This window comes from Anomaloglossus baeobatrachus, chromosome 6 (genome assembly GCF_048569485.1).
Source record: "Anomaloglossus baeobatrachus isolate aAnoBae1 chromosome 6, aAnoBae1.hap1, whole genome shotgun sequence".
NCBI lineage: Eukaryota > Metazoa > Chordata > Amphibia > Anura > Aromobatidae > Anomaloglossus > Anomaloglossus baeobatrachus.
The window spans coordinates 372,551,469-372,565,924 of record NC_134358.1 but is presented as its reverse complement, the minus strand read 5'-3'; the positions used below and the strand labels follow the sequence as shown (position 1 = coordinate 372,565,924).

The 14,456-nt window shown below is 43.0% G+C and overlaps 1 protein-coding gene across 3 annotated transcripts in view; it reads left to right on the top strand.

Annotated features, from left to right (window-relative positions):
- The window catches only part of TNS3 (tensin 3), a 528,788-nt gene that overhangs the window by 246,521 nt on the left and 267,811 nt on the right, over positions 1-14,456 (top strand). For all 3 annotated transcript variants that reach the window (XM_075315024.1, XM_075315026.1, XM_075315025.1), the window contains 4 exons: positions 192-229; positions 1,674-1,712; positions 6,556-6,597; positions 11,864-11,910. In XM_075315024.1, the coding sequence (XP_075171139.1) occupies positions 192-229; positions 1,674-1,712; positions 6,556-6,597; positions 11,864-11,910 (166 nt within the window). The remainder of the gene's footprint in view (positions 1-191; positions 230-1,673; positions 1,713-6,555; positions 6,598-11,863; positions 11,911-14,456) is intronic.

The following is a 14,456-nucleotide window of genomic DNA, read 5'->3' as shown; positions in this document are numbered from 1 at the left end:
ACTACCATAGCATTGGCTGCCATTACATAAAGTATCCTGGACAACCTCACATAAAACTGGTAAAGCACTTTAAGTCGAGACATCTTCTAAAAATGGCTTCTTGTATCACACAGCTGATAATTAAACTATGTAAGACAGTAAAGTGCACTCTATTCTTAATTACTAACCTGACACCTTTATTTTCTTCTAAGTGTGCAAGTATGTGTGTCACAGAAGATGTGAAGTAAAGGTAAGTGTGCACATTTCATTCATCTCTTTGTATGTGTAGCTGATGGTAGATTATGTAGACTTGTAGATGTCTCGCTGCAGCCGCAGTACCACCCCACCCCCAACACTTGATTCTTATTTCTTCTTTTGTGTATTGTACCTTGTGATGAATTTATGCCAAAAGTATGGTAAGGATCAGTTATTATTTCTCAAGTCAGGGTGAAAAGATGTATATAAGGCTCCGGTCAGGGTAGATAATGTGGTCGGTGGTCTCCTTCATAGTCTTCATACATACACCCTTCAATAATTTGTGCTGTTTTGAATAGGAGTGACTTGTGGATTTATTCTCATCTCTGTGGATGTTCCCAGCTGTTTGCCCAGTCTATGGAGGGTTCAGGCCATACAGGAGGTTTAGAACATGCCAAGTGACAGGTTTTCTTTCTAGCTGTCTGTTATACACCGGGCTAGTGACAGGAACTGTACTTTTACCATGAGCCTATATTGGTCGGTGCGATAATATTTCACTACTTACAATGCAAGCCATTATCTGTTATTTAAAGGCAGCCTCCATGTTCAAATCAGTGTCTGATCTGCAGGCCGGATGTTTTAGAGCAGGGGAGCTGATCAGATTGGTATACATTTCTCTGGGAAACGTTTCAGTATAACTTGCATTTTATTCATTGATATCCCTGGAGTTTGTATGCACGAGTCCAGTGGGCGGTCCTACTAAGTGATTGACAGTATTTCCTGTATGACTGAACATGTAGGGATAGCTGTCCATCACTGAGTAGGACCGCCCACTGGACTCGTGTGTATACAAAGTCCGGGGATAGCTATGAATAAATGCAAGTTATCATTGTTCTCCGCTATACCATGCTGTCAACACGCCGGCATGCATGTAGAAGGCAACACTTTCCCTTTAACAAGTGTTACCTGGAGCTAATGGCTATATTCCTGACTTATTTTGACTATCCAGGAGCAAAACCCAGTGTGTATCTCCACTTTCATTCATCATTGCACACAATTGTGGTCCCCGCAGTGACATACACACCCCGCCTTGGATTTTTCTTGCCCTAAAGCAGGCAGGCTAGACACAGACATCTGTTTCTATTCAGTGTTAGGTGCTGTAGATTGATTCCAGATCCTAGCTGTACCGGAGCCAGTCGTTTTGGTAAGCTAAGGCTGATTGTTCACAAGGCCAAATTATTTAGAATAAATAGCACCGAGTGTATCATGTTACATAGCATAAGTTCCTACCAGGGAGGAAAGTAGAAATCTGACCTGCAGAACGCATTGCATCAGATTAATGGAGGCAGCCTAATAAAAGTAGTATGATTTCATTACAGTCTTGGACGCAGCAAGGCATCGTGTAATATAACTGCTTTATATAGAGGTGAAAAAGCAGCATTGATTCAGTTATCTCTCCAAGAATGTTTAGGTATGCTTTTGTTTTGTTCTTCATTTAGGTGGTGACTCCATGTTCTTTTCCAGTAAATTATGAGTTGGTAAGTGCGTCTTTATTATTATTATTATTATTATTATTATTATTAATAATTACAAACCATTATTTTCACAATTATAATATAATACATCTAGAAAACCATAAAGAATGAGGGTAAAAAGTAAAATGAGAGGTAAAGAAGAAGAAATGCATTCTGTAAGAAGAATTGTACAACATACAAAATCAGACAGCTGTGCTACCATACTACAACAGCAACAAGTGGTTACGCTATATACTGCATTATTACTGTGACACGATGGTGATCTTAGGCTGGGGTCACACGAGCACTACTGTGAGTGCATCGCATGACACTCTGCTCCTGCTCTGCTGGAGTGTAAGCCGAGTGTCATACCACTGTGATATGATCCTGCCATCACAGCACAGCCACGGAGGAGAGGGCGGGGGCTGCGGAGGAGAGGGAGGGACTAATCTCCCCATCTCCTCCATTGTCAGCTGGTTCATATATCGCACTGCACTCCGCTTTAATGAGAGTGCAGTGTGATGTTTCTCTCGCACCCATAGACTTGTATGGGTGCAAGAGAAAACTAATCGTATTCCATCCGCAGCATGCTGCAATTTTTTTCTCGGTCTGATTATGGCTGAGACAAAAATCGCTCATGGAGCGACCTCATAGAGTAACATGGGTCTACGTGGAATGTGATAATTTTTTTTTTTTATATCGCATTCCACTCACTCCATTTTTCTCGCCGTGTGTCCTTAGCCTTAAAGTGAACCTTTCACCAATTTTAGCAATATGAATTGTACTTTCCTGCACATAATAGCAGGAGTGTAGATAAAAATGTATGGTTTTCCATTTGTTTTTATTCTCCACTCCACAGTGGAGATACCAAGCACCAAGATTACTAGTGGCAATTTTCCTTTCATTCAATGGGGGATTTAATCTCTTTCAGCTTGATGTGCCTGTACTCTAAAACTACTATGTACAATTAGAAAGAGTAGACGCCTGACAGTTCTCACCAAAGTGGAATGCCCATAGAGAGGGCCAGCATTGTGCCAGCATGGTCGTAGACTTCATGTCTTGTGTGATCGGGCAGACCATGCCTCCCTCACTGCAGTAATACCCGTGGTAGGTCTGCCATTGTCAGCTGCTCCCGCGGTGCTCCTCGCTCTGATACTGCTGTCCGCCTCCTCTCCCAGCGCATTAAGAGGAAGTACCTTTAGGGAGCTGTTATGTCGTGAGGTCATGGTAGACAGATGAAGACTTGCACAATCACACTGCTAATGTCATACATCTTATTTTGAAATCTTGAAGAAGTGCATAATTTGTGGATATGCTGCAATTTTATGGTGCGCTCTAGTGAATGACATATGATCCATTAGCCCCAAACTCATGCCTCCCACTGATCCTGAGATTTTTTTTTGCCAAAATCTGCCCCAAATTGTATGAGTTGTGTTGAGGGTATGCAGTGGTTTTCTGGCAGATGTTGTGAAATGAATATGCAGTAAAAGGTAATACACTGTGGATTTCAAATTGTCATCTCAATTTCCATTGGGGATTTGCTTTGAAACATCAGGATGAGATTTAATAAAATGATGACGATAATTAATTATATGCAGAATTAAAATATTGTTGGCTGCCAAACCCTCCTGGAATTTATTTTTATAACCTTTAATCTTTGAGGGTGAACAGATTAGGGCTCACCCACGCTGGCACAGCCTGTGCAGGGTTAATATGAAGAGATTCTCCCTTTGTTTGCATTAATATAGAATCGGTCAGAACAAAATATTCTGTATTGTTTATGTATGAAATCAAAGGCATGGAGAGGTGCAACAAAGGGCTGGTGGACATCTGTGATAGCCATATTTCAGCTTTGTAATAAACCGAACAGTGAGGCTTTAGTCAGGCGTCTGTGAATCACGTACTTGTATCTGGGATTTCGTGGATAGAGCAAGCACACATTAAAGTCTATGGTGCTGTTCACATCTGTATTTTTCTGTGGACTGTGTTCTAACAAAAGAATTTCAGACACGCTCCTTTTTGAATGAAGTCACAGATCAAAATTATCCATATAAGTCTAAAGGGTACTTTACACGCTGCAATATCGCTAGCAATTGCTCTCTCTCCCGTCGTTTGTGCGACATTTGGTGATCGCTGCCGAAGCGAACAATATCGCTACGGTAGCGTCACACGCACATACCTTGTCAGCGACGTCGCTGTTGCTGCCGAACAATCCCTCCTTCAAGGGGGAGGTGCGTTCGGCGTCATAGCGACGTTACAAAACGGCCATCCAATAGAAGAGGAGGGGCTGAGATGAGCGACCAGAACATGCCGCCCACCTCCTTCCTTCCTTTTCCAGTGGACGCAGGTAGGATGATGTTCGTCATTCCTGCGGTGTCACACATAGCGATGTGTGGTGTCGCAGGAACGACGAACAACCAGCGGCATGCCCCACCAACGATATTATGAAAAGGAGCGACGTGTCAACGATCAATGATTTTTGCTGTTTTTGTGATCGTTGATTGTCGCTCCTTGGTCTCACCCGCTGCGATGTCGCTAACTATGCCGGATGTGCGTCACAAATACCGTGACCCCGACGATGTATCGTTAGCGATGTTGCAGCGTGTAAAGCCCCCTTTAGGGTCCGTGAAAATCATGGACACCACACTCATGGTCTATGTGTGCAAAGCCTGTGCTGTACGTGACTCACATTGTAATGTATAGGAGAAGTTTAGAGTTTTATGAATTTGGGTAAGACTGCAGCAGTTTTACAGCAATGGCGTGTTGTAAATATGGCCATGTGCATAAGCCCTTCAGATGTTCTGGTGGACAGTATGTATTAGTAGATTATAAATTCAGATTTAATCACCTGTGCATTGTAAGTGCCTAAGACCACTAATCAGAGATCATGTATTGTAGAGATCATAATGTCAATAGTGATGGGCGGACCCAGACAGTAAGGTCCTGTGCACTCTCTGTGGTTTTTGATGCGGTTTTTGAAGCATTTTTTGGAAAATCTGCATCACAATCTGCAGATCTCGACTGAAGCTAGCTAAGTCAATGGGTTTTTTGATTTGCTGTGTACACACTGCATTATTTTTCCATCTGGTTTCAGTCTGGTTTTTGTTGCAGAAAAAATCTGCAGCATGTCAATTTTCAGTTCGGTTTAGCAGCATTTTTCACCCTTTGATTTCAATATTGTCATGAAATAACAACCTCCTTGCGTGAACCGTGAGATTAGCGGTGACATCACTCAGATGATTTGCGGTCACAGTTGGAGGTTCCCATGGTCCTCCACCTGTGACTGCAAATATCCTCAATGACCTTACCACTCATCACACAGCTCATTGTTTCTCTGCCTGAAGCTCACAGCAGGCGGTCATTGTTTTATGGCAGCTCGCTGTGACTTCAGATATAACAGAGCTGGATTTGTGACCCTCAGCCTGTATCTTGATCTTGTCTCTGCCTGTGTCCTGTCGTGTCGTCCTGGTTCCTGATCCCAGCTTGTTTGACTACCCTTCTGTCCACATTGCATGCAAATAGTATCTAGCGCCACCTAGTGACTAGCATCACACTGCGCCACATAGTGTCGAGCATCACACTGGGTATCAAAATTGGGGGGACTGCACTCCATTTTTTTTTCATTATTTTTTAAAAATTAATAATAATAATAAAAAAAAAAGCCGCATGCGGTTCCTCTTCTTTTGATACACAGCCTAGATAAGCGCACAGCTGGGGCCTGTAGCCGTATGCTGTACCTGTGCTGGGTATCATACTATCTTATTTTTACTCCATTCTACAGTGACCCGCAGACAGGGACTGTGATTAGTTGAAGTCAGACGCTGTCACACAGGGTGGGGTTGCGTGTGTCAGCAACCAATCACAGACGTCAGGTTGTCGGTGGGTAGGGGAAGTGTTGAATATGGATGAGCAATAATGAGCGGTCCCGAAAGAAGAATGAGTGGCCTGGAAGCAGTCACAGCTGTGCCGAAGACTCAGTAAGTATGAAGCCCTTGCTCTAATTCCCCTATCTCTTCTACCACCATTTTTAAGCTCCGTATTCTGGTCCCCATAGACTTATCTGGGGACCGGCATCTGGCCAGAAATCCGGGATCAATCCCGGAGCAGAACCTTGTTTTTTAAAAAAATCTGGTTAGGTGCATGGGTCCCTGTTATCTGCGAGTCTGCCCATCACTAAATAACAAATGTAGCTCTATTCTGGCTGCAGCCCTGAAAGATGACGGCCCATGCTCAAGTCTATTTTACAGCTAGATTTCTGATATTCCATCTGATATTGCTGCTGCTTGTGTGACTGTGATAAATGATTCTTACTATTGCAAGGTTAGCAGACTTGGGCCATCCAAACCTTCATGTGAGGTAATGAGGGTGGGGGAGGTGTGCCCGGACATTTCCACATCTGGGAGTAATAACTTCCAAACCTTTCAGAGATAAATCTTCAGAATTGTCTGCAATGTATCTCAGCACCCACACTACCTAAATGGACAGGCATGATTTTTTCCTTGTTGATAGTCCTATTTCTCCGCGCTTACTTCTGACCTTTACATTTCTTTAATAGGTTGCCCATTATGCCAATTGTAAACTGTCTATTCTTATTGAATGATGTATACCATCGCTCACTATAGTCAGCTATGATGTGCACACATCGGCATGTGATAACAGTAGAATGTGCAAATGATAAATCTGAAGGAAGGGAGATACATTGTATTATCACTGTCTTGTGACCAATGCAGATTAACCGAAAGCTTTCCATGACTCCGGTGTAGAGCACATGGCTACCCAGCTCCAGCTTTCTCCCCTGTCCATGGTCATCCTTCCTTTTGTTGCCCCTTACATATTGTAATCATGTTGTTTTTATCTCTCCTTGCAGCCTAACAAGTTTGATGCATGCACAAGTCATGTGACTGAATTGGTAGGTATCAGTGTTACAGAAATCTGACTAAAGGGGATTGTTCCAAGGTCAGAAATGGGTAGAAATCCTCAAGTGCATGTGGACACAACGTCTTTTCATGCGGCTTCTAAAAACTTGTCAGAGTGAACGTATTCATTTCTATGTAAGAAAGATCTGCTGTGTTTGTGTTCAGGGTCTTGAACGTTTCTTAACCACTTCAGGTTTCTAAAAATGCCAATTGGTTAAAATGAGTGACCGGTCCATTATTCTGGTGTTTTCCGCTTAGAAGACGTTCTGTGCTTTACAATGCAAGCTAACGGAAAAGCTCAAAGATGTCTGGATGGTTTTTGGAGCGTTTTGCCATTGTACCAAAAAGTACAAAAAAAAACTAAAAGTTTCTATGACGGAAAAAAATGGGAAACCCCTCCAAAAAAACCATTGGAGGCTAAAACCACCATAGAAAAGACAGAAAAACTGATCCAAAAGACACTTTTCAGAAAACTCTGGAATTTTTTTTATAAAGTCTTCAGCTTTAAAAACTAATCAGGTTAAAAAGACTTGTGTGTGTATATAGCCTAATTCTAAAGAATGGAGTAAGGTTTAATTTCACAGTGTTAAGCTCATACCCAGGTAACCGAACACCTTGCAAATGGCTGGTTACATAGGCAAGGAGTGGATGCTGCTTGCAGGCCTCATGGTTTCCAGTCGTGCCGTTGTGAAGCTGGCCAGGTAGGTGTACCCCATCAGCGTCAGTCCCCTGCACTTTTCCCATCGTGTTGCCAGCATAGGAAAGTGCACAGTGGGGCCAGCACCAGGACACTTTTCTGAACTGACGGGAAGCTGAACATAAATCTGGAGAACACCCCTTCAAGGGGATTTCTGGGATATGTAAAATTAGCCATGCGTGTGTCATAAATGTGCTTTATGACATTTCCGTCCAAACATTTGCCATTGTGTAATACATAGGATCATGTAGAATGATGATGTTAAACAGATCACCTTGCATGTTCCCACAGACTTTAGACCAGGGGTGCACAACTGCGGGCTCCAAAGGCCATACTTTCAGATGGTATTATTGTGGTATGTATCCACCTTCACAAAAGATGCTCCGACATATGTTTTCACATTCTATTTATTTTTTACATCTGTCAGGAAAAACACAGGAGCGAAGTCTGAACACTACCTTACACCAATGGAAACTGTCGAGAAATTTCTGCAATTATTTCACAAAATGGCGCGTATAAATGAAGCTTCTTCCACCAGTACTCGGCCAAATGTCCTGACAACAAATTTTGGGACGTGCCACGCATCTTTCTCAGTATTTCCGTCTTCACATGACCCCAATGTGCTTCAATGCGCTGAGTATTAGCACCAGTAATCGGATCAACGAAATTCTGCTCATGGTTGACGGTTTGATGCGCATAATTGAACATGGGCCAGTTATTTATATTTCGATAAGCGGCCCACTGATCAGAGATGATCCTAGAACCAGGCGCAATGTGACGCTGAATAATAGGTCTCAACGTTGCTTTGTTACGGCGAAGGACGTGAAAAATGCGTAATTCTTGCTCGCCATTTGCATGCTTCCACACCATGCTTGAAGATCCATGGACCAACGATGCGGTTTCCAAAATTCTGGCGAGCTGGAGGGGCGCGATTTCCAGAGTATCTTTTGTGGAGGTGGATACATGCCACAATATTTGGATCAAAACTGACTGCTCTTAGGTTAGTGGATACATACTGGAGCATGTCAGAGTAGTTGGTGGATAAATACTGGATGTCAGAGTATCTTTTGTGGAGGTGGATACATGCCACGAGCATGTCAGAGTAGTTAGTGGATACATACTGGAGCATGTCAGAGTAGTTAGTGGATATATACTGGAGCATGTCAGAGTAGTTAGTGGATACATACTGGAGCATGTCAGAGTAGTTAGTGGATACATACTGGAGCATGTCAGAGTAGTTAGTGGATACATACTGGACGTCAGAGTATCTTTTGTGGAGGTGGATACATGCCACAATAATACCCTTGAAAGATTGCATAATTTAAAGACATGACATAGCATGAAGAGAGCAGGCACATAGATTGTGACAGTACGCCCTGACTTGTACCCAGGCACTGCGGCTTGAAGTTATATGGTGAATATATATATATATATATATATATATATGTGTGTGGTAGACAAATGGTAAATCATTTCTCATGGGTGTAAACTCTCACAAAGCCTGGGGGGAGGGGGCCTGCAGAAACTTAGAAAGAAACTGAAATTTGACAGAAGTTGAAAAATGCCTAGATGGCAGACTATAAAGACGGGCAGATCGAATTACAGCCATGATTGCAGACAATGCAGCCTGGTCTTTCCTAATCCTGGTATACAAGCGCCCTCTGCTGGCCAGAGAAGATTTTACTGTTTAAACTCTAGTGGAAACGTTCAGCTAGTTACAAGTTTAGCATATGTCTGTATGATAATAATATGCTATAGCAGAAGTAAGAGCAGCATTTAATGTGGTATTTAGTGTATGTGTAAATTAGACGTATCCTGAAGAATTCTCCTATACCCTACAGTTCAGGTCTCAGATTGTCAGAGCTATGTCTCCTTGTAAATTGCATGGATGGGTGCTTAGGGCATTCACGCCAAAGTCCTGCGGGCGGCACATGGCTACCTATCCCTTTCACGTCATCCGAAAATAACCAACGTGATTATGGAAGTTATTCTTAAATTAAATTAATTTTTAAAATGTTTTCGTCGTGTTAAATTTTCTTTATCTCTGTATTAAAAAAGGGACAAATAACCCAGAAAACTTATAAATTTCAGCCTAAAACAAAACTCATACTTGCTATTCTGTACATTAGTCTGGGGCCACACAGACATTAATGCGAGTCAATAGCATGACACTTGGCTCCCGCTCTGCTGGAGTGTAAGCAGAGTGTCATTATACTGTGATTTGACCCTGTGATCACAGCACAGCCGCGGAGGAGAGGAGGGATTAATCTACCCATCTCCTCCATTGTCAGCTGATGCGATTTTCATACTGCACTCGCATTACATCGGTGTTATACGAGTGCAGTGCAATGTTTCTCTCGTAGCAATAGACTTGTATGGGTGTGAGTAAAAATTAATTTGATTGCACCCACAGCTCATGAGAGCGACCTCATAGAGTAACGTGGGTGCGGGTGGAATGTGATTTTTTTTTTTTTTATCGCATTCGACTCTTCGTTTTTCTCTCCATGTGTGTTGACCCTTTCAGCAGTCTCATTATCATGGTAGATTGCCTTTCAATGGAAGGTAACACTCTTCATACAGTAGATAACAGTGGATTCACCATTCAGTAGGTGATGGTCATAGCTCATCCATCCCTCGCTCTGCGCAATGTCTTTTTCCCAGATCAGAACATGCCCAAAAATACCTGTATACAAGTGATTATGGTCAGAGCCTGTCTGATGCAACTTATGTCCATGTGGTTGCTGAAAACTGGAAAAATGAAAATTGCTAAATTTACTTTTTTGTTTTATAAATATAGTGAGTGATATGGAACTTGAAGAAAACAAAATTATAAAAACAAACAAAATAAAAAGAAACATTTTAATGACGCATTCTCTTCAGTAACCATATTATGTTACTGGCACTTGTAATTCTTCTGACATTAGGCTTTGTTCACTTTGGCATCCAGAGCTACCATTGGGGTTCCTACAGTCATTCCGACAGTTCTGACTGCAGGACTAGCCATCTGCAATGCTAGTCTAGACCCCAAAATACTGGAGCCTTCACAAACCCATGTTAAAGTGTATCTATGATTGAAAACAGGATCGATTTCGCTATATTCCACGCCAACCTTATGCACTTGACCTGATCCCTCAACTGCCGCACTCAGCAGTGTTTCACAGCTGATTGCAGTATACCTACCTAACACTTGTGACAGGAAGGTCATTGATTGACCGAAACGTCAAAAGAAACTATACACTGCTTCTTGATTTACCCAATTAAAGGGATCTTTTGCTTTCACTTCATTTGAGTGCCAGATTATTTTTCTATATGAAAACATGATCTGTCACACCGTCATTGGATATGTTATAAATGGCTGTAACAGCAATGTAAATCTACCTCCTGTGCAGATTCTGGAACATATGAAGCCCAGCAGCCCCAGATAAAGGGAGGCTCGTGCTTCTTTACCATACAAAAGAATGAATCCACCGAAGAGACTAAAGGTCCAGTCACACTAAACAACTTACCAGCGATCCCAACAACGATAGGGATCGCTGGTAAGTTGCTAGGAGGTTGCTGGTGAGATGTCACACTGCGACGCTCCAGCGATCCCACCAGCAACCTGACCTGGCAGGGATCGCTGGAGCGTCGCTACACGAGTTGCTGGTGAGCTCACCAGCAACCAGTGACCAGCCCCCAGCGCCGCGTGGAAGATGCTGCGCTTGGTAACTAAGGTAAATATCGGGTAACCAACCCGATATTTACCTTGGTTACCAGCGCACGGAGCTACACGTGCAGAGAGCAGGGAGCAGCGCACACTGAGCGCTGGCTCCCTGCTCTCCTAGTTACAGCACACATCGGGTTAATTACCCGATGTGTGCTGCAGCTACATGTGCACAGAGCAGGGAGCAGCGCACAGGGTACATATATAGGGTATAAAGTACAGGGTGCAGCTGCACAGAGCAGGGAGCAGCGCACACTGCTTAGCGCTGGCTCCCTGCTCTCCTAGCTACAGTACACATGGGGTTAATTAACCCGATGTGTCCTGCAGCTACATGTGCACAGAGCAGGAGCCGGCGCTGACAGTGAGAGCGGCGGAGGCTGGTAACAAAGGTAAATATCGGGTAACCAAGGACAGGGCTTCTTGGTTACCCGATGTTTACCGTGGTTACCAGCCTCCACAGAAGCCGGCTCCTGCTGCCTGCACATTCAGTTGTTGCTGTCTCGCTGTCACACACAGCGATCTGTGCTTCACAGCGGGACATCAACAACTAAAAAATGGCCCAGGACATTCAGCAACAACCAACGACCTCACAGCAGGGGCCAGGTTGTTGCTGGATGTCACACACAGCAACATCGCTAGCAACGTCACAAAAGTTGTTCGTTAGCAGCGATGTTGCTAGCGATGTTGCTTAGTGTGACGGGGCCTTAAAATATTGGCTTTTAAGTGTTGGAATATTGTCTATTGCTAATATATAATGCCTCTTTCATGAGTGAAGCTGAGAGGGTGTGCACTGAATGTATGTATCTATGCTATGTTGCAGTATATTTTTATCATCATACTGTATATTTTTCTTTGATAGGAATCCAACAGCTTTTCAAAGAGCTCCTCTTCTGACAAACTGTCTCAGTAAGTCCTGTAAACATACTTTTTTTTCTGCTTGTAAGCTTCGTGTGCTACTTTAAGCTTATTTATTTCTTAAATGCTATTGTTCCAATGAGATTCTTTGTAGCATTCCTGCGTCAGCTGTTCTTCATTTCATCTGTGTCCTATTTACATAAAGTCCATAGGGTACAATATGGTATCGAAAACTTGGTACGTTCTTATGTTATTGATCTTTTCATGCTTTAAAATGTCTCTGACCCCTTTCTGATTTACCAATTGTTTTCTCCACTATACATACAGCTGCATTGTGAAATCAGAGCACAAGTATCTCTCCCTCTGCTGAATTCACAAGGTTTATCAACAGGATACTCATAAATATGGTGCTGCTGAAAACAGGACATGCTGTTTATTTCAAAGTGAATATGTAGCAGGAAGTGTTAAGAAATATGATCCCATACAGCTGTGTTGACAAAGTTGTCTCTAATAAAGGTTTGTTCTGAGGATCTTGTCTTCAGGAGCGCACCACTTCCCTGCTTCTCGGCTTCCTGCTTGATGGTGGCTAGTGCGCTCCTGAATGAATGACTGGCGGCTTGGATCCACACTGCCAACAGAGGTAGCTTTGCCTCAGCTGCAATGGAGGAATACAAGGTCACTGATGCTGGCCGGATTCAAAGTGTGCGCTCATTCCCTAGAAACATGCCACCTCTGACAGACTGCAGAGGGGGCCAGTAACCTAGGCAGTGAGTAGTACAGAGTAGAATTATAAATTCCTTCCTTTCAAAGTTAAATACCACTAGTTCAACAAATAAATATTAGTGGTTAGCATAAACAGTGGTAGGATCGAAAATATAATTCCAATATACATTTAACCACTGTAATTTCCTTGCCTACTGGTAACTACTTATAAACCGTGTTGATCAATGTCTCTAACAGCATGGTCCCTGTAAAGTATGCTTAAAACTCATACTTTTCTTTCCAAGGAGTTTTATCCCTAGGTATCCAGGGTTTCATCACGGGCCCTTGCGACCCAGAAGTGGACAAAGATGATGTATAGTCCTGATTGCACTGTGTCTACTGTGGTTACCAGATGTGATTTGGCACCACATGTCTGCTGACTCCAGGAGATTAGCAGTTCAGCTAGGACTGGTATTTAAAGTAGGTACACTGTGCCACAACATCATTATTGTCAACCTGGCCCTCAAAGTCCCCTGATGAACCCATTAGGAGGAAAACATGTTGGGTATGAGAAATTTAACCATACTTTATAGGGACTATGCCAATCAAAACTTTGATCCCAAGATGATGACTATATCCTGGTGGTGAAAATGTTGTAGTTGATTATATTTTATTATATTTTGGAACAAACCACTATTAGCGTTTGAATCCGTTGTTGTCATGATGTGACTGTTGGATAGTGAGGGACTGGAGCTCCTATGCGGTCTTTCATGCTAGAGGACCCTAGGCTACCCCTAACCTCAGGGTTACTTCTAATGATGGAGATGCCTGAGTCTCATTTCTAGCTATGCTTCTGACTAGAACTAATTTGATTGCTCCCTCCCACAAGGGAAGGAAGGGGTAGGAGTGAAATGGAAACGCAGATAAAGACAGACCAGGGAAAACCAAAACTCTGACACACTTTAAACTCACAGGAACAAACAAGGAGAGACTCAGGAGAAAAGCAAGAGCAGGAAGGTAGAAGTAAAAAGACAATAAGGGTGAACACCACAACCGCACACCACAAGAAGTACTACAACCACCAGTTAGTCTGGATCATAACACCTCATCAGACCAGCTTAAATAACTGTATAACTGGCATAGAAGGAAGGATTTAGCCAGCATCGATATGAGGGACACTGATATGGGCTACCCCAGGACATGTGAACAAAGGAGACTAATGAGTAGACCAGCGGAGATTAACTCTTGCTAGCCTGCCTATGAAATAAACTGTGTTGACCGACGCCCGGGTCTGCCTGCGCTGATCGCAAACATCAGAGAAGTTATTAGGTGGAGTGTCAGAATCTCTAGTTTGAACAGATCCCAACGCCATCATGACAGTTGGTTATGTTTGTAAAAACACCTGTGTGACAGTTTTATTGGTTTTAAACTGATGACTCTGCCGATAACCGAGGTAATATCAGTGTCAGTAAGTGGCCACTTGTGTGGGCGTGAACTATTCTTAATTATGCCAGTCATATTGTTCCTTTGTTCAGTGAGTCAAGGGACATGTGCAATTGTTTCATGTGGGACTGTCCATGACCCTTTTGTATGCTAATTTGTGGAGTGCCTGCTGATTGGGGAGTGCATCATCTGGAGGACAATTAAACTAGCCAACAGAGAGGGAACAGTCATGATTGTCTTGGCACAATGCCCTGAAATGGGAGCCAAGGATTTTAAAAAGGGGGTTGCTCCTATCACCAGAGATGCTACACAACTTCAGGCTAGGAACCATGGTTCCAGCTGCTGGATTACAGAACTCCCAACAGTGAGTCCACTAATGTTTTTGACAAACCAATGTTGGGATTATCCAGTCGCCTAGCGACATACCTCACTGTGCTCATCGTCTTTCTAAG